Genomic DNA, 25,432 nt, shown 5'->3' on the forward strand with positions numbered 1-25,432 from the left:
GGTTCTACTGACTTTATTATATTATAAAATAGGCATAAAAGTGAAATTTTCATTATTGCCATAATTGATTAAACAAGTAATACTTCTAGTTGCCTTTACATTACACACACACACACACACACACACACACACACACACACACACACGCACGCTGTCTCTCTCTCATAGAGAGGTATAGATAATATCTTTGAGGCTTATGTAGAAAGATACTTTTTTTGACCTTTTGGTGTGTTGAAAACATACTATAATGTAGGTTTTAATTTTGGATATACATTTTAAAATTCTTTAAATGGTAAATGGAGATGGCTATGAATATAATTAATTTTTAAAGCATATTCTTAAGAAAATTTCTTTTGAAAACAGTTTACTTCATGGTAATTTATGTTCTCTTCAGTTGTTTAAAGGGGAAATATATTTGCATACTCAAGTGTATTTTTAATAGTAGAATGTATGATGTTTATTTTTTGAAACACAAATACAAATAATGGAAACACATGTGATTGTCTGAGCTTTGACATTATTCTAGGCAGGATGACAAACTGTCACAATCCAAACAGGAAAACAGAAATTAAAATCTATCAAAAGTTTCTACTCTGTTGCTTAAAGGTTTATGTACTGTTTATATTTTTTATTCAATAAAGTGATAGAAAGTTACTTTATCTTATAAAATCCTAAGACACTTAAATTTTGTGTAGTCTAATAAGTTAAATGATCAGGAGCAGATTAATATAGTTCTCTTCAATAAAGTAATAAGTACATATCCTTAAAGGTCATATATCTAATTTTGTGGAATATGACTATTTAGTTTCTATAACCTTGGATTTTTAAAAATTACAATTTGTGATCTCTCATCTATGTAAATAGAAAACTGTTTCTGATTATACAGGAAGCCCTACATGTTGCAGGAGTGGAAATGCAGTTAACGGCTGCGGTGTCATTTCTGACCATTCTGCAGGACGAATCAGTGTCAATTCATTCATATACCCACTCATTCCTCCAAGTCATTCTCCTGCATCTGGAGCACAGGGACACAGGTCAGGGGCCGGCATGCTTAATTATAGACTTGTTTATTGTTTTTTGTATATGACCATGATATTATATAAATACTGTTAGCCTGATGAGGATAACTGAGTAAGGCCATGCTGCCTAGGAGTTGAGCAGTGGAATGACTTAAAATAGCTATGGCTGTCTTCTTATAAAACCCACAAAATTTAATATCCTTGGAAACTGAAGACCCATTAATTCATCTTATGATTTATACTTTCTTCTTAGTTTTTTTCCTTTTCTAGCAGTCATGTTTATAGTTTGTACAATAAAACAGCAAACCTTGCTTTAAAGATATCTTACCAATACTATTTATTTAAAAATATAAAAATTTTCTAGATTGTTGACTGAGACAAAATAATAGAGAAACTTTTTAGAATAGTAATGAAAATAATTATTTCCATTTTATCATTAAGTGCTATTGTAACTATTAATGGATGAGTTGAAACTGAATTTGAAGTGAGACTTTTAATTTAGTATGTTTTATCTGTGTCAACCAGGTGTCAGCAATGCATGGCTGGAAACTCTTCTGTCTGTTATAGAAGTATTGCCAAAAGAAACCCTACGGCATGAGGTAATACTTTCATGGGGTAAATACTAATGAGTAAGTCACTCTAAGGTTTTTTTTTTTTAAAAGGTTTATTGTCAAAAATGGTTTTTAAAAAAGAAGGTTGCTTTTCGTTTTGAATGTAACACGTGCACATTGTAGAAAATTTGAGGAATATAAAATATAGAAGGAAGAAAAAAGAATTTGTAGTTCTGTACTTGTCCACTTTTAAGGTCCTGATGTATTTCCTTTCAAATTTTTTTCCTATATATGGTTGCTGCTTGCCATATCAGTGATCATACTGAATTTATATATGGTTGTTTTTCATTTAGCATTACTTTCCTATATTATTTTAAACTCATTTGGTAGTAGCTGCAGAATATTTTACTTGTTAAACATTTAAGCCTGTTTTCAGGCTTATATTTTACTATTGAATAGGACATTAATGAACATTTCTGTAGAGCTCTTCCTGTTTTTCAGATAATTTAATTGTAGCTTTCAAAAAGAAATTAATGGATCAGAGGGCATTAATATTCTTAAACTTTCTACTAACAATATGTGAAGATGCTCTTTTCCTGGACTTTTATCAGCAATAGTGTTTCTATTTAATGGGCTAAAAATGGAATTACATTTTAATTGGAATTATAAAATTATTGTGCTGTTGAATATTTTCTCATATTTATATCAGTTTCTCTGTATTCCTTTGCAATTGTTTGATCCTATCCTTTAATCACTATTTATATGTGCTATTTACCTATTATGGTTGCCAATTCTTTGTTATACTTACAAATATTATTCCCAACATGTTGTTTGCCTATTAATTTTCAACATTGAACAGCATACTCTTCCCTAAAGGTTTTAAATAAATTACAATGAGAGAAGAAGAAGAAAATGGAAAGGAAATGTATCCACTAATGAAAAGATTTTGTATTCTTTGAACATTATTTCTATATATATTTCTTTCCAAATATGTCATGATTGAAAAAAAGAGTCATCAGCCAATGAAATGTCCTCTACTGACTTCATTAAGTATCTTTGTCCTTTCTTTGTCTTCATAGTTTATGGTCATATCACAATGCTTAAATATTGGCTTGAAAATGGGAAGATTTTCTAGTTATAAGGATGTTTGCATACTATCTGATGCCAAACATCTAGATGATTATGCATATTTAAATGTTGAACATAATGTAGACATGTGATTTTTATATTTTTTGAAAAGCCATATGCTGTATAATGCAATTTTTACTCTAGAATACCATATTATTTAACATGTGGTTTCAAAGATTTTAGATATGTAATTCTAAACTTTTCACTTCTAAATTATCAATGCATATTCAGTAATTCCAGCTACTTTGAGAGGAAACAAGCCAGTTGACTATAAGAGTCATAGAATTTTAGAAATTAAAGAGATCTTAGTGGGACATATTCTAATTTCCATTTTAAATAGATGAGAAACTGGAGATTAGAAATAGCGAGATTATGGCTGGGCACGGTGGCTCACGCCTGTAATCCCAGCACTGTGGGAGGCCGAGTCGGGTGGATCACAAGGTCAGGAGATCGAGACCATCCTGGCTAACACGGTGAAACCCCGTCTCTAGTAAAAAAAAAAAAAAAAAAAAAAAAAAAAAATTAGCTGGGTGTGGTGGCAGGCACCTGTAGCCTCAGCTACTTGGGAGGCTGAGGCAGGAGAATGGCGTGGAACCCGGGAGGCGGAGCTTGCAGTGATCCCAGATCGGGCCACTGCACTCCAGCCTGGGCCACAGAGTGAGACTCCGTCTCAAAAAGAAAAAAAAAAAATAGAGAAATAGCGAGAGTATTTGGACAAACTAAAGAACTGGGACTGGAATCAGGGTCTGATCTTCATAGTTTTTTATAGTCTGTCAGGCTGTTGTAGTATTTGAGTGCCCAATGTATACATAATGCAATATCAGACTTGGCTTATTGTATTCAAATGACATAATTATTTAATAGGATTTATTTGAAGCTATAATGTTTTTCATCCCATTAGGATAAATATAAAAATCTATATGAAATAAAAATACATTTCAAAGTATTTAGTCATTAATTTGCTTTTTTCTTTTTAAAATATATATTTCGGCCGGGCGCGGTGGCTCAAGCCTGTAATCCCAGCACTTTGGGAGGCCGAGATGGGCGGATCACGAGGTCAGGAGATCGAGACCATCCTGGCTAACACGGTGAAACCCCGTCTCTACTAAGAAATACAAAAAATAGCCGGGCGAGGTGGCAGCGCCTGTAGTCCCAGCTACTCGGGAGGCTGAGGCAGGAGAATGGCGTGAACCCGGGAGGCGGAGCTTGCAGTGAGCTGAGATCCGGCCACTGCACTCCAGCCTGGGCTACAGTGCGAGACTCCGTCTCAAAAAAAAAAAAATATATATATATATATATATTTCAAAATTCTGCTTTTATCTGTGCATACAGAGCATTGTAAAATCACCGTTAACTTTACTTCAGTTTTTTTCTAATTGTTTTAATTGCATAATTTGTAATTATCTTTACCTTAATAACTCAGAAGACAAAATAATCCAAGTTATTGAGTCATGAACCTCAAACTGTAATTCAGATTCTTTAAAAATATTTAGAACATTAAAATACTCTGAAGGAAATAGCTGACATGAGTGGCATGAATGTATAAAATTTTGTGAATTTTTTTCTCTGAATTTTCTCTTTAGATTTTGAATCCACTTGTTTCCAAGGCACAACTTTCCCAAACAGTCCAGTCTCGTTTAGTTAGTTGTAAAATTTTAGGAAAATTGACCAACAAATTTGATGCCCACACGTGAGTATTTGTGTGTAATTTTTGGTCTACTTTATTACATTGATTTAAAATGTATAATGACTGTATAACAATATATTTGTATTATTTCATACTGCATACAAATTTAGTTATCTTAACTATTTTAACTTTATAGAATTCTCATGACAGAATTTACTTATTCAGATGCCTTTCTTTTCAATCTCATAACTTTTCAGAATTGATAAGCTAAACTATTTTCCTACTTCCTATCTTAATCTTCCCTATCTCATACCAAATGTAGTTTTGAGGATAAAATGGCATTACCTTATTGACTTTCAAAATGGGCAAACAGCATAAAGATAGAATTTCTGCTTTTATACACTGTTGTTGTGAATTTGTTATTTTGAATAATCTAACTTACTTTGAGGTTTTATGGAGCATATGTATAATTCATGTGCTACTTCTTGCCTACTTATTAAATACCAGATGAAAAGAATGGAATGTTGTGTAACTGTGATACAAGAGTAAAGCTGAAGAATATTTTGGTTGATGGTTGCTAGACTCAGATATTCCACTGCTACAGCCTTTTATCCTAGCTATAGACATTTCAACTGCCAATCCAAGATTAACCATTATTTTTAAAAGACTGTGGTATACATAATTTACAAGTAGCTAATAACATCCAAATTTAATAAGTAGCTAATAACATCTAAATTTAATAACATATGTAAAATACATTGTAAAGTATTATTTTTTCTATTAAAGTACATTTGTTATTATTAAGGTGAGTTAAGATTTTATTGATAATTGTTTGGGAATATTATTCTGAAACACTCATTCATTTGCATGTTTCTTTTCTCCCCAACTTCAGCATTAAGCGAGAAATACTTCCTCTGGTAAAATCACTCTGTCAGGATGTAGAATATGAAGTTCGATCTTGTATGTGTCGGCAATTAGAAAATATAGCTCAGGGCATTGGGTAGGTATACTTTGAATTCCTTATGCCATTTCCATGAAAGCATGCCATCGAAAGGCTATATTTGATCTTTAAAAATGATCATAACAAGTACCTCCTCTATGTCTGGATTAAAAGAGATAAAGAGGAATGTGCTTAGCATGGTGGTAGGTATTTGATTAATGTTAATTTCTTTTATTCTCCTTAGTTGCTTAGTTATTATTCCAGACACCTAGATTCAGGAAATGAAAGATATCCCAATATAAACCATACTTGGAATATGTTTGACTGGCTATTCTTTGACTATATTATTGGGTCATTTCAGGTGGGATTGCAGTTGTCCCTCCATGTCCTTGGGGACTTGGTTCCAGGACCTCTTTTGGATACCAAAATCTGAGGATGCTCAAGTCTCTGATATAAAAGAGTGTAGTATTTCCATACGGCTTGCTTATATCCTTCCACATGTTTAAAATAATCTCTAGATGCTAATAATACCTAATATAATATAAATGCTATGTAAATAGTTATGCTGTATTGTTCAGAAAATAATGACAAGAAAAAAGTCTGTACATGTTCAGTAAAGAAGAAATTTTTTTTATTAATGTTTTCTATTCATGGTTGGTTAAATTCACAGATGCAGAACCTGCAGATGTTGAGGGCTGACTACACTCTAATGGAAGACTTTCTATAACTTCTGTGCAACTTCAGGCTTCCAATATTTGCTTTGTTACTCTCCTTGTTTTATGGGTGCCTGAAGCTCCAGGAGGGACATAGCAGCCAGTCTCCTCATCCATAAGAACTGATATCATTTCAGTCTTAGAAGTATGATATTAAAGGGAGTCTTCCCTCAAAACCGTCTTGGGAAAGCTTTTCTTTTAAAAACAAGATTCAAAATTGGTGCAAAAATCATTGGAACCTCTCATTTTTAGCAGAAGTTGCTCTGATTTCATCTGGTTCTTTGTTTCACAAGCTAGGGCAATCAGATTGTGGTCATTTGTACCTTTGTTAATTTTTTTAAATATCTGGGCCAATATTTAAGGCTCTGAAAAGGCTTTTGAATGTCACACAGGGTATAGTAGAATGTCACACAGGGTATGGTAGTGTACTCTGTCCTGTGTCCACTCTTACTAAATAATATTTCCTAAGTGTTGTGTTGGAAGTTTAACACAATTAATGAAAGAGTTATTTGTTATGATTATTTTCATTTTTAATGACCAGAGATAATTAAGTTGAATTTGCATCACTCTAACGTTTTTTAAAAAAACTCTGTTTAAAGATTGAATGAAAATAACTTTTACTATAGAGATGAAATTATTTTTCTTAAACTATTTTCTTCCATTGTTAATAAATTCAAGGATTTCAGTAGGTATACAAATATATTCTGAGCAAAATTTATATGAAATAAATTTTTATGACTTTTGGATATGTTCTGTCACATTTTACTCTTTTACCTCCTCTGTCTACATCCTGTATTTGCCTAATGTTTATGAACTACTGGTAATGTTAATATCTGTATCTGTATGACCGAGATCAATCCCTTGGAAACTTTTTTTTTTTTTTTTTTGGCACTTCAATTGCTTGAGTCCTTGTCTTTGTGCTATGCTGTCTAATATGGTAGCCCCTAGTCACATGTGGCAATTTTAGTTTAAAATAAGGAAAATTAAAGAAAATTAAAGCTTTAGTTCCTCATTCATAATGAACTTATTTTAAAAAATGCTCAGTAGCCACATGTGGCTACCCTATTGAAGAACACAAATGATTAACATTTCCATCATTGGAGAAAGTTCTACTTGACAGCATTGTCTTAGAGTTGTTGAAATTTGCCCTGAATTTTTTAAAGTTTTCTACAGCTCTTAATAACTTTCTTGGACTCTATCAACATCTTATTTCAATTATAATTGATGCCATTTTCCATCTTGTACCCAAGAAAGCTACCCACATAATAAACCTCTCCTTTATCAAAGTGTTTGTCATTACAATGACACCTTATCATGAGGAATAAGCAGACACAAAGTGTTGAATAAGAACTATTTGTGACTGTCTTATAAATATTATATACTCCCTAAAAGCATTTATATTATATTTCATTCTTCTAGATAGGACACCTAGAGTAATATATCATCTTCTGTATAGAAATTAGTTACCATAATGTCATGTATTAGGTGAATGGAAAAATAATTTATACCCTGAAATCTAGATAAAAATACATTATTTAGGTTTCTGCAGTTACTACTGATAAGTTTTTCTAATTAGTCCAGATATTTGCTGAAGTTGCTTAAAATGGAAAACTATATTATAATTTATAAAGTTTAATATAAACTCTTAGTTATTAAGATTTCTGTAGGTAACAATATTATGCTGGGGGAAGTGGGATTGATTTAAATCATTATGAAATTACTATTAATGTTTCTTATATGTATGATATCCTTTCCCCATAAGACTGAAAGCTTCTGGAGAGCAGAAACAGTATCTTTATGACTTTTCATATTTTCTGCAGCAACTAGCCCAGTCACTGGTTTTTAGTAAGTTCTTGCTACACATTTATTGATTTGATTTGTTTTCTTCTATTGCTTACTGTGCAGGACAGAACTTACAAAAAGCGTGGTGCTCCCTGAATTAATAGAACTTTCTAGGGATGAAGGCAGCAGTGTACGACTTGCAGCTTTTGAAACTTTGGTTAATCTGCTTGACATATTTGATACAGGTAAATCATGTGGATACATCTTTGCTTCTGAAAATAGTGTTTTTCTACATGTTTTATGTCACTAATCAGGAATAAAAGTAGATATAGAATTTCTTATGTTAAGCCTCCCTTCCTCTCCCTCTTTTTATGATTCATTCTGTTTTGGTGTCTTCTTGGCTTTCACTTTTACCTCATGGTGTCGTAGTCCATTTTGTGTTGCTATAACAGAATACCTGAGACCAGGTAATTTATGAAGGAATTTATTTTGGCTCATATTTCTAGAGGCTGGGAAGTTCCAGATTAGGCAGTCCCATCTGACTTGTTTCTGATGAGAGCCTCATGCTGCCTCATAATGTGGCAGACAAGTGGAAGGGGAAGCAGACCTGCAAAAGGGAGAGGGAACAAAAGAAACTGACTTTGTAACAACCTGCTCTCCAGAGAACTAACCCAGTCCCATGAGAGCTAACGCAGTCCCTTGTGAAGGAGACCTCACTTAATACCACAGGAACTTCACCAGTCAACCCATGAGAGTGGAGCCAGTGGGTGGACCCATGCGACCCCACCTCTTAAAGATTTCACCATCCACTATTGCTGCACTGGGGCCAAGCCTTGACAGGCATTTTGATGGGAACAAACCATATTAAAACCAATACCACATGGCATACAGTGTTGCTGCTACATATTCCATCTCTCTTTTCTCCCATCAAAACTTAACTGACTTGTGTGTATATAGGGCTAAGAATTTGACTTTAACTTTTTCACCTAATGACATTAAGACAGATCCTGAGACATTGTCTACATGAGTTTCCTCTCTTTAGTAATATTTTAATGCTAGAAATCTCATGGCCATTGGGGGAGAAATTTGGGATGGGATATTTGAGTGGGAGAGGGTAAAGAGATATTCCTTAGTGTTATGTAAATCATGTCAGAGACAGTTAACTGCTCTACTGAATGTATGACTAGACTCTTGACTAATGCTGGACATTAGTTATCAGTAAACATTAACTATTTTGATAAAGTGAAATTTGGAGGGGTAAATGTCAAGTACTTAAGTACAGAATTCAATTGTGTAATTATAGTATTACATTTAGTTGGATTACCAACATTTTATCTGAACTCCAGGAAGACTCTTAAAGATTATTGCAATATGGACAATAATTGTGTTTGGATTTTCCAGAACAGTTATTTAGACAATATGACAAACCAGAGGAATAAAACCTCAATACATGATAAGTGAATGAATAAATCTTTTTTCCTCTAATAATGGGGCATCCCCAGGCTCCAAACTAGAACCTTGCCATCATCTTTGATCTTTTCCCTTTTACTGCCCACACCCATTTATCACAGAGCTGGGTCTAACTGTGTTTGTGGCTTTATTTCCTACCATTCTTTCCCACTCCTCTTGTGTCTGATGCTCCAGTCCCACTTGCTTAGCATACCTTCTTTCACACCTCTAGTCTTTTCTCATATTTTTTCTTTCTCTATTGTTCCTTCCCTCTATTTTTCTCCTAGCCAACTCCTTCTGCTTCTTTAGTTCCCAGTTTAAATACAGTTTCCTCCCTGACATCTTTCTAAATCCCTGACACCAGGCGTTGGCAAACTATAGCCCTTAGACCAAATCTGGCCCACCCCCTATTTTTGTGAATGAAGTTTATTGGAACAGAGCCACACTTATTTGTTCACGTATTGTCTGTGGCTGTTTTTGTGATACAAGAACAGAGCCGAGTAGTTGGGACACAGCCTGCGAAGCCTAGAATATTTACAAAAAAAGTTTATAGATCCCTGCCTTATACCAGCTGTTAAGGCAGTGATCACATTGTCTTACATTGTTTGTGTTTGGCTTTTTTGCTGGTTTGCATTTCTCAAAATAAGAGACTATTTATTATTCATATTTCTATTTCTACTTAGTTACAAGGCTTGTTCTGTAAGAAACACAGTGTGTTGAATGAATGTCATTTAACAAAAATAGTAGATATAACGCCGAAATGTAATGATAATAGTAATAATAATACTCATAAGCCTGTTACAGCATTTTACTTAACATTTCCAGATAATAAAGAAGTGATTCATTTCTGAAATTTAAGAAAACTGTGAGAAATTTGGAGAGCATTTAGAATTGAGAGTTAAATATCCCCACTATGTCAGATACTTGTGACCTAAGCAGATGTACTCAAAGAATCGATTAATTTTTTAAAGAAGAGCCATCTAAGAAGTAAAAGTGATGAAATACAATACATAGAACATATTATAAGCTAATATAATTTTAGTAAAAAATGAAATGGTAAAATGGGCTTAAGCTGCAGCATGGTATGAGATGTGTGTAAAAGAGAATAAGAAAAGTTTCCTTTGCTTACTATTTATTTATGTTAATGGTATTAGAATTCTTTTAGTTATTCAGACTCAAATGCTCAATCATCTTAGCTTTTTAATTCATAATCACTCTTTATATTCTGTTCCCAATGGCCTGCAATCTGAAGTCCAAACCCCTTAACCTGACATTAAAGTTTTTGATCATTTCAAGCCTCCTCTTAGCCCTTTTTCACCACCCACCTCCATCATCATTGCTTTCAGGTATTTTCTATTACTATGAGGCTAATGTAGTAATTTTTCTTTCTGGAATTTGTGTGTATTAGTTTCCACATGTGCAGTGTGGATGACTGAATTTAAAGTATGTATTATTTTGTTTTGTTTTCCAGATGACAGAAGTCAAACTATACTTCCCTTAGTGAAATCATTTTGTGAAAAATCTTTCAAAGCAGATGAATCAATTCTTATTTCTTTATCTTTCCATTTAGGAAAACTATGTCATGGACTATATGGTATGATATATCCTAAGAATTTGAGACTGTTTTCCCTTTTTTTCTACCTTAGTCATTAAACTTTGGCTCTTCAGTTAATTGTAAAGCCTAGCTCTTAAGTATATAAGAATCTTATGAGATCTTAGAATTTTGATAACATCATTTAGAGCACATTTAGGAATGACTTTTTCACCAGTAGAACCTGTTTGAAAGAACAGTGACAGAATAAAGTAAACATAGCTCTTTAAATCTCTGAATATTTTATACTTATATATTATTTGGTATGTAATAATAGAAGCTCAGGCTTATTTACTATTTGTATGTAGTAAGTATACACTTATTAACCGTTTATTGAATAATTTATTATATTATTAGAGAAGTTCAGCTTGGGATGTGGAATAATAATACCGTAACTCTTGGCATTTTGAACACATAGTTCTTAGCTTACTATATCAGTGTGAGATTGACTGTTTAATAATGAACTCATAACAATATATTATGAGTTTCTAGCTCCTCGAGATACTTGATGAATGTGGAACCATTCCATTGATTAAAAATGTTTTGAATTTACTTTGCTGTCTTTCAGATTCCGTTTTTAAGCTCCTTCCCTGCAGAGACACATACACACATGCATGTGTCTTTTCTGCCAGCAATTTTAGAACATTTACTATAAGAAAATAGCAGATGTATAAATAGCCACAATGTTATTATTAGCGACTTTTTAGTGGCCTACAATATGATACATGCTGCAGCAATTAATGCAGGCATATTTCCTGCATTATGTAAGTTATACTTTTGAAATTAAAATATTACTGGAATTAACATGAGGTAAAATAATGTGATCTGTTAGATTCTTAACAGTTACTCTTTTCATGTTCCTTTCATTTGTAAACTATCTGCAACCATTTATTTAAGTATTTGGCTTCAATTATATTTTTCTTGTACTTTGATTTTCCCTTTTTAAATTTTATTTTCGATTGAAATGTTGAGCATAGGTTTTTATATTTGTTTTAGGAATTTTCACTCCAGATCAGCACTTGAGATTTTTGGAATTTTATAAGAAACTTTGTACATTGGGTTTGCAACAAGAAAATGGACACAATGAAAACCAGATTCCACCCCAAATCTTAGAGCAGGAGAAGAAATATATTTCAGTACGGAAGAACTGTGCTTATAACTTTCCGGTAATAAATATGTATTTATATTTACTGAGGATTTTTATTATAACTTTAAAATAGGTGCATAGATGGCATTCAAAATATTGCCATTTTTGACACTTACTGCTTAGCATTATGTCTAGTGTACATAGTACATACAGAGTAAATATTTGAGAAATTTATGTATCTGTGTATAAATCAGACTGATATACACATATTTGGATCTTCCAAATATGATTTCTAATTAAATTACAATTCAGAGAACATGATTTCAATTTAAGTGAGACGATTATAATATTAGGTATTGATGCATGTTTTTCTTTCCTTCCCACTCATCTCCTCCCTTCCACCTCCACCAGGCCATGATTGTTTTTGTTGATCCTAAAAACTTCCACATGGAACTCTATTCTACATTCTTCTGCCTTTGCCATGACCCTGAAGTACCAGTCAGATACACTATTGCTATTTGCTTTTATGAAGTAAGTCTGAAGACTTAGTATCACTTTACATTTGTTGTTAATTCTACCTATGTATACTAGATGATTTTGTGCTTGTAGATTATAAGATATAGACTGGATATCTCTTTCATGTTCTAGTGTTAAATCTTGTTTAAAAACTTCCATAATTTTCTTCTTTTTTAGTATGTTTACAGAATCCATTTCCATAAATACATGATATTTGTGAATTCTTTTATTAACCCATTCATTCAGCATATCTATACCAAGTGTTTACTTTAAACCAGACATTGTGGTAGATATGGGTGATGCAGATTTTAAGGTAAAATCAGTTTTTATATGCTTTATAATATTTACAGTTAACTTTGCACCTAAACTTAAGCACTTGAGAACCAATAGAAAATTGAAACTCATTAATTATTTTTACTACAAATGGATGGTGTTTCATGAGTATGGCTTTTAGATTCTGCTATTATGACTCTCTATAAAGTACGAGCAAAAGTAAGTTGAAACTTTTATGATGAATTTAACTTTTTAACCCTTGAAGTTGAAATTTGGGGCATCTTTCTTGAATGACAGCAAGAAGTGCATGTATGCCGTGGTTGCAATAAATACGGATAAGCTATAACTTTCAAGCTCAAAACTGACACATAAAAACCTCTGGATAGGCCAGGCGTGGTGGCTCACGCCAGTAATCCCAGCACTTTAGGAGGCCAAGGTGGGTGGATCAGGAGGTCAGGAGATCAAGACCATCCTGGCTGAGTTTGTGTCCTTTGTAGGGACATGGATGCAGCTGGAAACCATCATTCTTAGCAAACTATCACAAGAACAGAAAACCAAACACCGCATGTTCTCACTCATAGGTGGGAACTGAACAATGAGATCACTTGGACTCAGGAAGGGGAACATCACACACCGGGGCCTATCATGGGGAGGGGGGAGGGGGAAGGGATTGCATTGGGAGTTATACCTGATGTAAATGACGAGTTGATGAGTGCAGCACACCAACATGGCACAAGTATACATATGTAACAAACCTGCACGTTATGCACATGTACCCTACAACTTAAAGTATAATAATAATAAATAAATTAAAAAAAAAAAAAAAAAAAAAAAAGACCATCCTGGCTAACATGGTGAAACCCTGTCTCTACAAAAAATACAAAAAATTAGCTGGGCGTGGTGGCAGGCATCTGTAGTCCCAGCTACTCGGGAGGCTGAGGCAGGAGAATGGCGTGAACCGGGAGATGGAGCTTGCAGTGAGCCGAGGTCACGCCACTGCACTCCAGTCTGGGAGACACAGCGAGACTCCGTCTCAAAAAAAAAAAAAGAAAACCTCTGGATAAGTGGTATAAGTTCTTATTCTCAGTGAGAATATTTCACCCCCTTCCTTGCACTGCGTTCCTGTGTCAGAGCACTTTGATTTTCTACAAGTGTGCAGGATATCCATCCATAGCATCATTATAAATGTTGCTTAGATTCTTTTTTGGCTATTGGGTGATAGTTTTACTTTTTTAAAAGAACACTTTTTCTGGTATGAATGAAATATATATGCATTATACAAAATCCTGGACACCTTCCCTTTAAATTAAAGTATAATTAGTTAAAATAATTTCAGTGCTGCAAAATTATATCATCTTTGTAAAACACACCTGTAGAACTCTGCTTTTTAGGAGGAGTGGGGATAGGGCAGAGAGCACTGACCAGCTGAGCAGAATATTCACCTCCAACATGCATTAAATGGTCATTTAGGCTTGGTTACCATGTCCACATGTACTTGTTAGATCAGTGGTCTCCAGAGACAGTTGTTCAGGATTGGAGTCTGAGAATGCAGTATTTATGCAATTTTAGACTTTCTGTTTTTTCTCATCACTTTAATATATAATTTTATTTATGTTTTATAGTGGACATAACATAGCACCATATAATTAAACATATGGAAATGTACATGTGTATACAAATATGCTTTCACTGGTGGAAGTGAGTTTGATAATCATTGATCTATATTTGCTGGGTGGCTAGTTTTCATATTCTTCCACAATCATACCATGTAGGTAGGGTAAAAATGATGTGCCTCTCCATAAAATGAAGGGCTTGTGTAAGTTTTTTTGTTTTTTTTTTTTAAGTAATGAAAATCCACTGGCGGATTTAACTTTTTCTAACAGTGTTAATGCTAGCTTCTGATAATTGCTTTACTGTAGTCTTTGTTCTTATTTTTCATAATAATAATATTTTGGAAATATTTTCGACAAGTCAAAAACAACTGTGTTAGAGGAAAGAATTTTAAAACACTTTCTTTATCCAGGGACCATTTTTTTTTTTTCCAAATAAAACTTTAGTCAAGCCCAGTGTGTTTTAAAAAGAATAAGATGAAGTAGAAACTGGTAAATCCACTATTGTGGGCTCCGAGTTTATCTGGAGGAGACAAAAAAACTGCTGTTTACAAGGGGAACTGTTATTCGAGACTCTCCCAACTCCTCTCATGCTGATTAAAGTCTTTGATGGGGAAAAGGAAAGTTGGTTTGCTTTCTTAGAAGTTATAACTACCCCGGTATCACTGTAGGCCTTCAGTAGAAGTTACCCTCTGGGAAGTTCTGAACTCATATGAATACTTGCATGCCCAGGATATCCTTTAAGACCCTGTTGGCTGCTCTAAGACTTTAAAATGTGAACTAGAGGCCCCTGTGGGCTTGTTATTGCTGTTGATGTGAAAGTTATGACTCTGGTAAATCCCATTCTTTTGTATTTCCTCACCCCTGTGTGTGTCCACACACTCCAGCATTCCATGAGGCAGACTAGAAAGCTGGTTATTTGTGCCACTAATTTTTATAGAATCTAATTTTATATTTGCGTTATAACATGGCTTTTAGAAGAAATATATAACAAGGATGTATTTTTAAAAATTGTTGTAACCTGTATCTGTCTAGTAGTCTTAAATCTGAGAGACTTTATTGCTATATTTTAGGTGTCTAAGCTTCTGAATTCTGGAGTATATTTAATACATAAAGAACTAATAACATTATTACAAGATGAATCACTGGAGGTAATATTTTCTTACTCTTTGATGTTTGATTCTTTTATGTTTGGTCCAAATACACCAATGCCTTTTCTCCCCTACTTCTTGAAATTGTGTGAACTCTTTCAGCTGACTAGCTCCAGAAGCTTCAAATTGTTGTACCACTGTATCATAAACTGGATATTGGGAAAATAGTTTAAAAAATTAGGTTTTAAAATATATTCAGTTTTAAAACTTAGTATATGCATATTTATTTATTAAGAAAAATTTAGGAAGTGCCAAAAAACAGACAAAAGAATGCCTTTAATTTCAATTACTGTTACTATTTGTTTTCTTTTTTTTTTTTATATGAATGTTCTTTTCTATATAAAGGTTTTTATTTTACTCAATTGTAATCATATATCACATTTTATAACTTTTTTCTCTTGCCACTGTTTGTGTAGTATTTTACCACTTAATATGTACTTACAAAGACTTTGAAATACTTTATTTTGATGCTATATTTAGATATTCCTTTCACCTAAATGTTAGTTTGCCAAAGCACAACTCATGAATATTTTGATATCACTGAGAATATTATCCGATTTAAAATACCTGTCAAAAGTTTGGAGGCAGTTTCTGAACATATTAGTTTTGTGGAAGTAGCTGTCTCAGATTTAGACTATTTGAACAATGTCAAGAGGCAGGTATACTAATCTCTTTTCAAAGGTTGGCCAAGGCAGTTGATCACGTTTCTAAGACTTTTCAGCAAGAAGATGGCAGAGTAAGAAAATACAAATACCCAAAATGTTGTTTGGGGAAAAAAAAAAAAACCCACTATTACTATATAGAAATTGACATGTAGAGTAACTAATCTAGAAAAAAACCATAGTAATCACTATAACAGTAATAAATATCTCTGTTAAAAGGTACTAGATGCTCTTATAGATCATCTTCCAGAAATCTTGGAACTTATGTCTACTGGTGGAGAAAGCAGTGTTCAAGAAAATAAGGTAAACTTCATCTTTCAGAAACATTCTGAGCTGTGTAAATATTATCCTACTCTACAGGGTGCTGTGAGGCATCAATGAAAGAATGCTTGAAAAGCATGTAAAATAGTGCATGCCGCATAGCAGGTAGTCAGTAAAAGCCTATTAGAGTATGAACAGCTTGAATTTCCTCTATCTTTCTTACATTAATAATTTTAAATTACCATGATCGTTGTTTATTGTCTTTGGGGTTTATGTTCATATTTTCATTTTTCATTAGCATTAATGATTATTCCAAGAATAGCAAATAGGACAAAAGGGTAGAAATTTATTCTTTATTATTAATTTTAAGCCACTGTGTAACCTAAGAAAAGGGTAGGAATTTAGGAGGTCAAAGCTTGCTGACAGTAATATATAATACATTTTACTGTAGTTAGAAAAGTTGCTATGATAATCTGACAGGAAGAAGAATGAGTTGCAGTTTTTATTTCAAAATTTGGTTCACAGGAATCATACGTTTTACTTAATGATTTCTTTTAAAAGTGTTTGATTTAGTCAGATAATTTTCTCCTTGTGACAACTAAGATATCTCCTAAACTCTGAAATGAGAAGGAGTATTCCCCTCCCCAATGTGTTACAAAACTGAGTAATTTTACTGAGTGCTGCAATTTATTTATTTATTTATAATTGATTTGTTTTTTGATGCGTTTCATTTTTCAGTTATCTTCTCTTCCTGACTTGATTCCAGCACTCACAGCCGCTGAACAGCGAGCTGCAGCCTCTTTAAAATGGAGAACTCACGAGAAGCTACTTCAGAAATATGCCTGCCTGCCACATGTCATATCAAGTGATCAGATTTATTACCGTTTCTTACAAAGAATGTTCACAATCATGATGACAAATGTGAGCTCAGTACCTTTCATCTTATTCTTTTGAACTCATGGTTGAGTCTGGAATTATCAAAACTCTTCATATTTTCAAAATAGTGGAACAAACTCAGTTCATTCCATTCTCCCTAGGAGGATGTCAGCTTCCTAGGTCCAGAGGAGGGGACTCAGGTTTCCCTTTCCTTCCCCACTAGGTCTCTCTCTGCGAATCTTCTCTCCAGCTGGAGAGAGGAATGACTAGGTGGCACTTTCACCTATCCTTTGATTATATACTGCCAAGAACAGGGCAGACTCACTTCAAACTTGAAATAGTTCTTCTTAAGAGGAAGGTTGACAGGACTCAGTGACCTTGACTGCAAAGGACCTTCTGTTCTGATTGCACATCTGATACATCCACACCCTTAATGTCTGACCCCAGGTATGCTGTTTTGCCAAGGCACCCCTTAAGCTTCCTGCTATAAGTTTGGTTACTTTTATAGTGTGGCAGTGGAACAGAGAAAGCTTATACAAATACATGGATGCCCTACTATTGATAGCTTTATAAGTAGTGTTAAAAGAAAAAAAAAAGACTCCTCCCTCAAAACAAGGTGGCACTCAAGCCTCCCCACAAAGTTGTCTACTTTTTTCACAGAAATTTCCAAGGGGATTATTTAACTCATAATTCACCTTACATTTAATATGACATCCTATTGCAATTTTTTGAAATATAGAAATATTCCATGGCTCTGTTATCTGGGCACAGAAGGCTTGGGACAAGCCCAACTGGTCAGGCCTACCTCTGGGGCAGATGCTGAGTTGGGGGAGTACAAGCTGGGTGGGCCCCACACTCATCTGCTGGGCTGAAAACCCTGGGGTGCGTGTGCCTACCTGGTTGTATACCAGTTGTACCACTGCCCTGCCCAGGGATCTTCCACCCTTGACAAACTGTACGGCCAGACTACCAGCAGACATACCTCGCAACCTGCTCTGAGCTGGAATCAATCCTACTGAAACTATTCAAAAAAATTGAGGAGGAAGGGTTCCTGTTTAACTCATTCTACAAAGCCGCCATCACCCTGATACCAAAATCTGGCAAAGACACAACAAAAAAAGAAAACTACAAGTCAGTGTTCCTGATGAACATCAACATAAAAATCCTCAAGAGAATACTAGCAAACCAAATCCAGTAGCACATCAAAAAGTTAATTCACCACAATCAAGTAGGCTTCATTCCTGCAATGTGAGGTTAGTTCAACGTAAGCAAATCAATAAATGTTATTCACCACATAAACAGGATTAAAAGCAAAAATTATATGATCATCTCAATAGACGCAGAAAAGGCTTTTGATAAAGTCAAGTGTCTCTGTGTTAAAAACCCTCAACAAACTAAGCATTGAAGAAACATACCTCAAAGTAATAAGAGCTCTCTATGACAAACCCACCGCCAACATCATACTGATAGGGCAAAAGCTGGAAGCCATCCCCTTGAGAAATGGAACAAGACAAGGATGCCCACTCATACCACTCCTATTAAACATAGTATTGGAAGTCATAGGCAGAGCAATCAGGCAAAAGAGAGAAATTAAAGGCATCCAAATAGGAAAAGAGGAAGTCAAATGATCTCTCTTTGCTGATATGATACTATACCTAGAAAACCCTAAGGATGTTGTCAGAAGGCTCCTAGACCTGATAAACCACTACAGTAAAGTTTCAGGTTACAAAACCAATGTACAAAAATCAGTAGCATTTCTATACATCAATAACGTTCAAGCTGAGAGCCAAATCAAGAATGCAATCCCAATTATAATAGCCACAAAAAAAATCCAGTAACACATCTAATCACGGAGACGAAAGATCTTTACAAGGGGTACTATAAAACACTGCTGAAAGAAATCATAGATGACGTAAACAAATGGAAAAACATTCCGTGCTCATGGATTAGAAGAATTAATATTGTTAAAATGGCCATATTGCCCAAAGCAATCTACAGATTCAACACATTCCTATCAAACTACCAATGTAATTTTTCATAGAATTAAAAAAATTATTCTAAAATTATGCTTGAATAGCCAGCACAATCTTCAGCTGGTATTTCAGCCCTCTGAATACCAGTTTCCTATCAGCCTTTTACCTGTTAGTTTTAGAATCCATTGATGATCCTTACTTGAATCGGTGATTTCATTATAACTTCCTAAATAATTTTAAAATTCCATCATTTCTTATGCATTTTTGATGGTGGCATTGTGTGAAGAAGTGCATTCCTTTGTCCACATTGGTTATTTGATTGCCTTGAGCTACATTTACTAATGTAAAGACAGGATGAATTCTTAATTTTTTTCCTCTAATTATCAGTTTTCAGAGCTAAGAGGTGGCATAGTAGCTATTTTTAATGGTGACAAGTGCACTTTGTTTTTAACATCTTTTTAGATAAAATAATGTTATTGCAGTTATTTTTTTTTGTGCACAAATTGTTACAACTTCTTCAAGCTGGTTCTTATGTGCTTTTGACCTGATTATATTTATCTTTGACTTCTGGCCCAGCAGAATACCTCATACCATAAACTATAATATATGTTTTATGTGAGGTACAAAATATATATATTTTAATGACTATTATATATGTATTTGAAATTCTATCAGTATGCATAAAATGAAAGAAAAGAATAACATGCTTTTATTTAGTTCATTTATCAAAAATTCATTTTCCTTAAGTCCAGTCATGTTTCTGCTTATGTATATTTTTAAAATTTTCTTTTCTAAATCATAGGAAATACCCTCTTTTTACATTCAACAGATTAAAAACCCCACTCAAATTACACCTGATATAATGTGAATAGCTCATATAAAATATGAGAGGAGGTAGCAGGCAACACTGTCTCAGCGATGTAAAGTTTCATTCTATTTGAATTTCAAGGATCCCCACTGTAATATTTGGGATCTTTAGTAATTCAACATTATATTTGTATGTAAGTCAAGATAATGAACATGTGAATTTATACTGGACACAATATGTCTGGTTGAGAGATTTTTCTCTAATGTATGGTTTGACCCAAACCCAGGAAAGGTAAATGGCCATATTTATTTAGAATTAAGGTTCTGCCTGGTGGTGTGACAGAAATTGAAAGGACAAAGGGACTTGAAATACTGGTAAGAATGATTGACATGGTGCTCTTTGGATTCTAAATGTCATCTGTATCATTAAGAGCTAGAATTAAGCCAGAAGGATTGAAGCGTATACCTGATCACGGGATCTCTAAATGTATATTTTAGTAGTGACATATTTTTGGTGATGTACCTAACACATGGCATGTTGTAGCAAATGTTTGTCAGATGAATGAATGACAAAGTCCAGAAAACAGCTAAAAGAATAAGTGGCAGGGGTGTATTTGGTCATGTAAGATGAGATGGCAAGGAAATAAGAGTCAAATCTGGATGATTTGGACTTGCCTATGCCAAATTAACTTTGTAATATAAGTATTGGTTGATTTGCCTGAGTGATTAACATTAAATTATGAAGATACTTCCATAAGGATATAAATTCAATGAGTTGAGAGGCAGCAAACACTTTATTTTAGTCAATAACTTAAAATTGATTTGGTGGGGCCAAATTATCTAGACTAGAATTAGCCTAGTGTAACTGTCTGTCTTATTTCTTCAAGAATGTCTTACCTGTCCAAAAGGCAGCCTCACGAACTCTATGCATTTTTCTGCGTTATAATCGTAAACAAGAACAGAGACATGAGGTCATTCAAAAATTAATTGAACGTAAGTAATATTGTCTACTATTTTGAAAAAGGAAAGTAAATGAACTAGTTGGCTTTAGTTATATCTGACTTATGTATCATTTTGCTGTGAATAATTAGGTTACTATTGGGTTTTATAAGTTGATTTTTATTTTTTAGAAATCCTTGTGGCAAGATTAGATCTGTGAGGAATGAAAGTAATAATTACTCTGTTTTCTTTTGTGAATGTCTACATTTTAGAAATTAAAATATGTTTACTTATATTGAAAGCTCAGTTTCTGCCCTGATGAAATAGCATTTGGAACTAAAATATAAATAGAATATCCATGAATCTAATCATTTATTTTATGGTCCTATTTCAATAGTCACATAATTAACAGAATCTGGGATTTTTCCTTGAATAGAGTTGATAGTATATTTGAATATAAATTTGATGAGCCTAGTTGGTTTATAATGTCTTAAGAAACTAAGTCAGTTTACAAATGCAAATTTATTTTAATTTGGTAAAAGCTAAAATCAAGGCAAAAACATTTGGTTTATAGTATTGATTTTAGAAATAGTTGCACACACCTATATATACTTAGTGAATTTGCTGATTATTGTATATTTGCTTTGCCCATAATGTCTTAATGTTTTTACTAAACTATATTATCCAGCATAGGCAGGTAATGGGATTTTCTAGTTATCGGGGTTTACCAGTTTAAGTGTGTATCACTACTTTTCAAAAAATTAGAGTACTTTTATAAAATTCCATTTAAGAAAAAGTATGCTCAGTATACTTTAATCTTTCTTTTTATAATCTTATTTTAATTCGGTTTTCATTATTCAGTGGTAGGAGCTCATGTTTAGAATGTTTTATTTTGAAAGAAGATTCAGTTTGGTTTTGTTTTTGAACATTTATGTAAAAAGTAGAAAATTAGCCTTTTAATATTGACCTGAATTATTGTCAGTAAGGCTGTTTATATGTGACTATATCTACTTTAGGCATTTTTAAGGAAACAAAGGGAACAAAACAGTTAATTTGGTTTTAAAACACTTTGAAGTTATACAGACTTGTGTTTGAATTCTAGCTCTGCACCTGCCAAATGTGTGACTTTAAACTCACTGAATCTCAGTATCCTTATTTTTTAGGAGCAAGAAGTATGTGCACCTCTTTGGGCTGCTTTTCAGGGCTAAATGAGATAATATGTATAGAGTACTTAGCACATAGTGGGTGATAAAAAGTAGTAAATACAGTCATTCCATAGTTAATAAATGCTTATGAAATTGAATGAAATGTTTGACAAAACTTTTTTATGGTTTTTGAGGTGTCAATTTGGGGATTTACAAATCTGAGGTATATAATAATGATTTTTTTCCTCTTATCTCTTATATTTGCTAGCCATATTGTGGGTATGAAGAAACTTGTTATGCGTTTTGTGTGTCTAACTTTGTCACATTAATTTCATGTAGGAAAAATTAACAAGATAATTTTTGTTGTTGTTTCTAGAATTGGGCCAAGGAAAAAGTTACTGGAATAGACTTCGATTTTTGGATACCTGTGAATTTATTATAGAGATATTTTCCAAATCATTTTTCTGTAAATATTTCTTTCTACCTGCTATTGAACTGACACATGATCCAGTAGCAAATGTGAGGTATGTTATCAATCAATGAAAATATTTGAAATTGTATTTATTTTTATCTACTATAGTGAACATATGCAAAATCTTTTCCTTAGCCAATTAAAAACTTAAGTCAAGAATTTACATGTGCTTTGAAATTCTTAGTATTCATAATTGATGGGTATCAGTAAGACTTGGAAGCATACTCTTTCAACACTGTCTCAGATCTTTTGTCTTTACTGGATTGAGAGCAGTAAGTCAAAGGCAGATTGGTAAGCTTCTTCGGCCATTTGGATATACACATTGAAATGATTAGAAGATCGAGTAGCTATTATTAATTTATCTACCATTAAAACTAAAGAAAAGATGGTCAGTCGCCTTATCACTTCAAAGTTGTTTGATGAGCATCTGTTAGTTTTTAGAGGCCCATTTTTTCAAAGAAATAGAACTGCTTCAAAGTCTTCATCTTGTCTTCTATGTTTAGCTGCCTTATATTTTTGAAATCCAGTAAAATGTTAATTTCATTTGATTAACTGTTAAGTTGGAAGGAACAGATCTGAAAATGGCTTGCCTGGAAATGGAAAAAAATAATAAATATATTTTGTCCTTTTTCTCTCCAAATGAGCACAACACTTCCTTTTTTATTGTGGTAAAATATGTATAATATAATATTTACTATTTTAACCATTTATAAGTGTGTAGTTCAGTGACATTAAAGTACATGCATGTTATTACTTAAGAACTATTTTTGTACATTTGATAATGGAATGAAAATAATTTTAAACCCTCCTGTTTAAAAGAAATTTAAGCCCAGCCATTAGATTACTGTGTTTTAAGTCCTGTGTCTCTATTTGGAACTTGAACTCAGATCTGCAGGAAAGAGAGATATCAGAGTCAGTTGGCCAAAGGCTCTCCTGAACAAACTCTAGAACTCCCTGCTGAATTTCCATACATTAGGGACACTTAGTTTTATGCATCTGAAAGATGCATATGTACCACTTTTATAAACAACTGATGTGAATTTTAGGCAATACGTAAAACGTCAAAACTTTTTAATAGGAAGAGTTGGTGAGATAATAAGCTAACTGAGATTAATAGTCTTGGTGTTGAGATATATATGAAGATGAATTGTCAAAAGATATTGAAAAGTTCAACCTAAGAATTTTATGAGCATTTTTTAATGGGAACAAATCTAGAAGTTTTTGTTTTGTATTTTAAATGTGAGAAAATACAGAAAGCACAACTGCATTGACTTTAATTTTTGGTGTATGTTTCTTGTGCTTTATAAATGAGAGGTGGGGTATTGCTGACATTTAAAGTGAATTGAAAAGAACCTTTTGGGCTGGGCATCGTGGCTCATGCCTGTAATCCTAGCACTTTGGGAGGCCGAGGCAGACGGGATCACTTGAGGCCAGGAGTTTGAGACCAGCCTGGCCAACATGGTGAGACCCCGTCTCTACTAAAAATACAAAAATGAGCCAGGCGTGATGGTACACGCCTGTAGTCCCAGCTACTTGGGAGGCTGAGGCAGGAGAATCGCATGAACCTGGGAGGTGGAGGTTGCAGTGAGCTGAGATCACACCACTGCACTCCAGCCTAGGTGACAGAGCAAGACTTCATCTCAAAAAAAAAAAAGGAACCTTTGGTAATTCTTTAGATTTTAACTTTTCCTAAACAACTAATGGGTCCAGCTTTAAGAACATTTTGTGAATTGCAATTGTGATTCTATAAAAGCAACTTTCAATGTGATGTATTGTCACTTATCAAGCAGTTGACAAAAATAATTTGAAAGGAAATGACATCATCTCTACTTTGATCAGTGTAACAAAGAGCATGACATTGACTCTATGAGAAAGAAATCTGCCAATTCAAAAAACCAAATGAAGAATAATTAATTATTACTCTGTTAATTTCAGAGATTTGCAGGACAGCAGATTATTGTATAACTGTCTGTCTTGGTTCCTACTCTCTTGCCTGGCCAGCTGCCAGCCAAGAAATGTATCCGACAACACTGTATGCTAGCTGGCTTTGGGTATAAAAGCACTTGCTCAGTGCTTTAGAGATGTGCAGATAGAATGAAAGCCATCACAGGCAAGGGTGGTAGGATCATGTTGGTTAGGAGGACAGTTTCTGTTGCCACACTGCCTGAGCTGAAATTCCAGCTCTACATTAAATGTGTATCTTTAGCCAAGTTACAAAACTTCTGTGTGCACTGATTTCCTTAGTACCTAATTTATAAAGTATTCTGAGGCACAAATAACTGAGATAACATACATAAATTATCTGAAAGGTGTGGTCCCTAATCTCAAGAATTAGATCATCTCAGGGGCCCAGGAGTCTCATAGAGATGAATCACTACAATGGATTGGGTAGCTTCTGCTGAATATCTATTTTCTAGACATGCCTTGGGTTATAAAGAATGGAGTGTGCATAGATTGTTAAGTGTTTTTGTTTGTCCTTAAGTTAATGTTTAAAATTTAAATTCACCAAGTTTAGACACTATCAAGCTGGAAAAAGACTCTTGGTATTCAGAGAAGCCTTTTCCACAGCTGCCGGAAATGATATAATTTCTTTGGGGGGTTGATATTCCTTAATTATAGAAAGCATTGCTAGGTTAGGCTGTATCCGTGGTGAACTGTGAATGAGATTGAGACCATTGTTGCTATTTATAGTGCTGGAAATTCTACAGGAGGAGCTTCTTTACCCTTTTTGGTTAAATAAAAAGCAAATTTTGTTGTATATGAAGAATCCTCAAGTAAAGATTCAGCTGAGAAAGTGTTCTGGAAACTCTAAAAATGGAATTCAGGTGTCTCAAGGGTTGCAATAAAGATAAAAAATAAT

General features: G+C 33.7%; 1 protein-coding gene across 1 annotated transcript in view; it reads left to right on the forward strand.

Annotated features, from left to right (window-relative positions):
• Nucleotides 1–25,432, forward strand: part of PPP4R4 (protein phosphatase 4 regulatory subunit 4) — a 106,596-nt gene that overhangs the window by 54,826 nt on the left and 26,338 nt on the right. Inside the window, exons 4-16 of the mRNA XM_015144418.3 lie at nucleotides 887–1,034; nucleotides 1,545–1,618; nucleotides 4,282–4,388; nucleotides 5,218–5,325; nucleotides 7,884–8,005; nucleotides 10,681–10,803; nucleotides 11,797–11,966; nucleotides 12,299–12,418; nucleotides 15,360–15,437; nucleotides 16,319–16,402; nucleotides 17,099–17,281; nucleotides 20,904–21,009; nucleotides 22,477–22,624. Coding sequence (XP_014999904.1) covers nucleotides 887–1,034; nucleotides 1,545–1,618; nucleotides 4,282–4,388; nucleotides 5,218–5,325; nucleotides 7,884–8,005; nucleotides 10,681–10,803; nucleotides 11,797–11,966; nucleotides 12,299–12,418; nucleotides 15,360–15,437; nucleotides 16,319–16,402; nucleotides 17,099–17,281; nucleotides 20,904–21,009; nucleotides 22,477–22,624 — 1,571 coding nt within the window. The remainder of the gene's footprint in view (nucleotides 1–886; nucleotides 1,035–1,544; nucleotides 1,619–4,281; nucleotides 4,389–5,217; nucleotides 5,326–7,883; nucleotides 8,006–10,680; nucleotides 10,804–11,796; nucleotides 11,967–12,298; nucleotides 12,419–15,359; nucleotides 15,438–16,318; nucleotides 16,403–17,098; nucleotides 17,282–20,903; nucleotides 21,010–22,476; nucleotides 22,625–25,432) is intronic.

This window comes from Macaca mulatta, chromosome 7 (assembly GCF_049350105.2).
Source record: "Macaca mulatta isolate MMU2019108-1 chromosome 7, T2T-MMU8v2.0, whole genome shotgun sequence".
NCBI lineage: Eukaryota > Metazoa > Chordata > Mammalia > Primates > Cercopithecidae > Macaca > Macaca mulatta.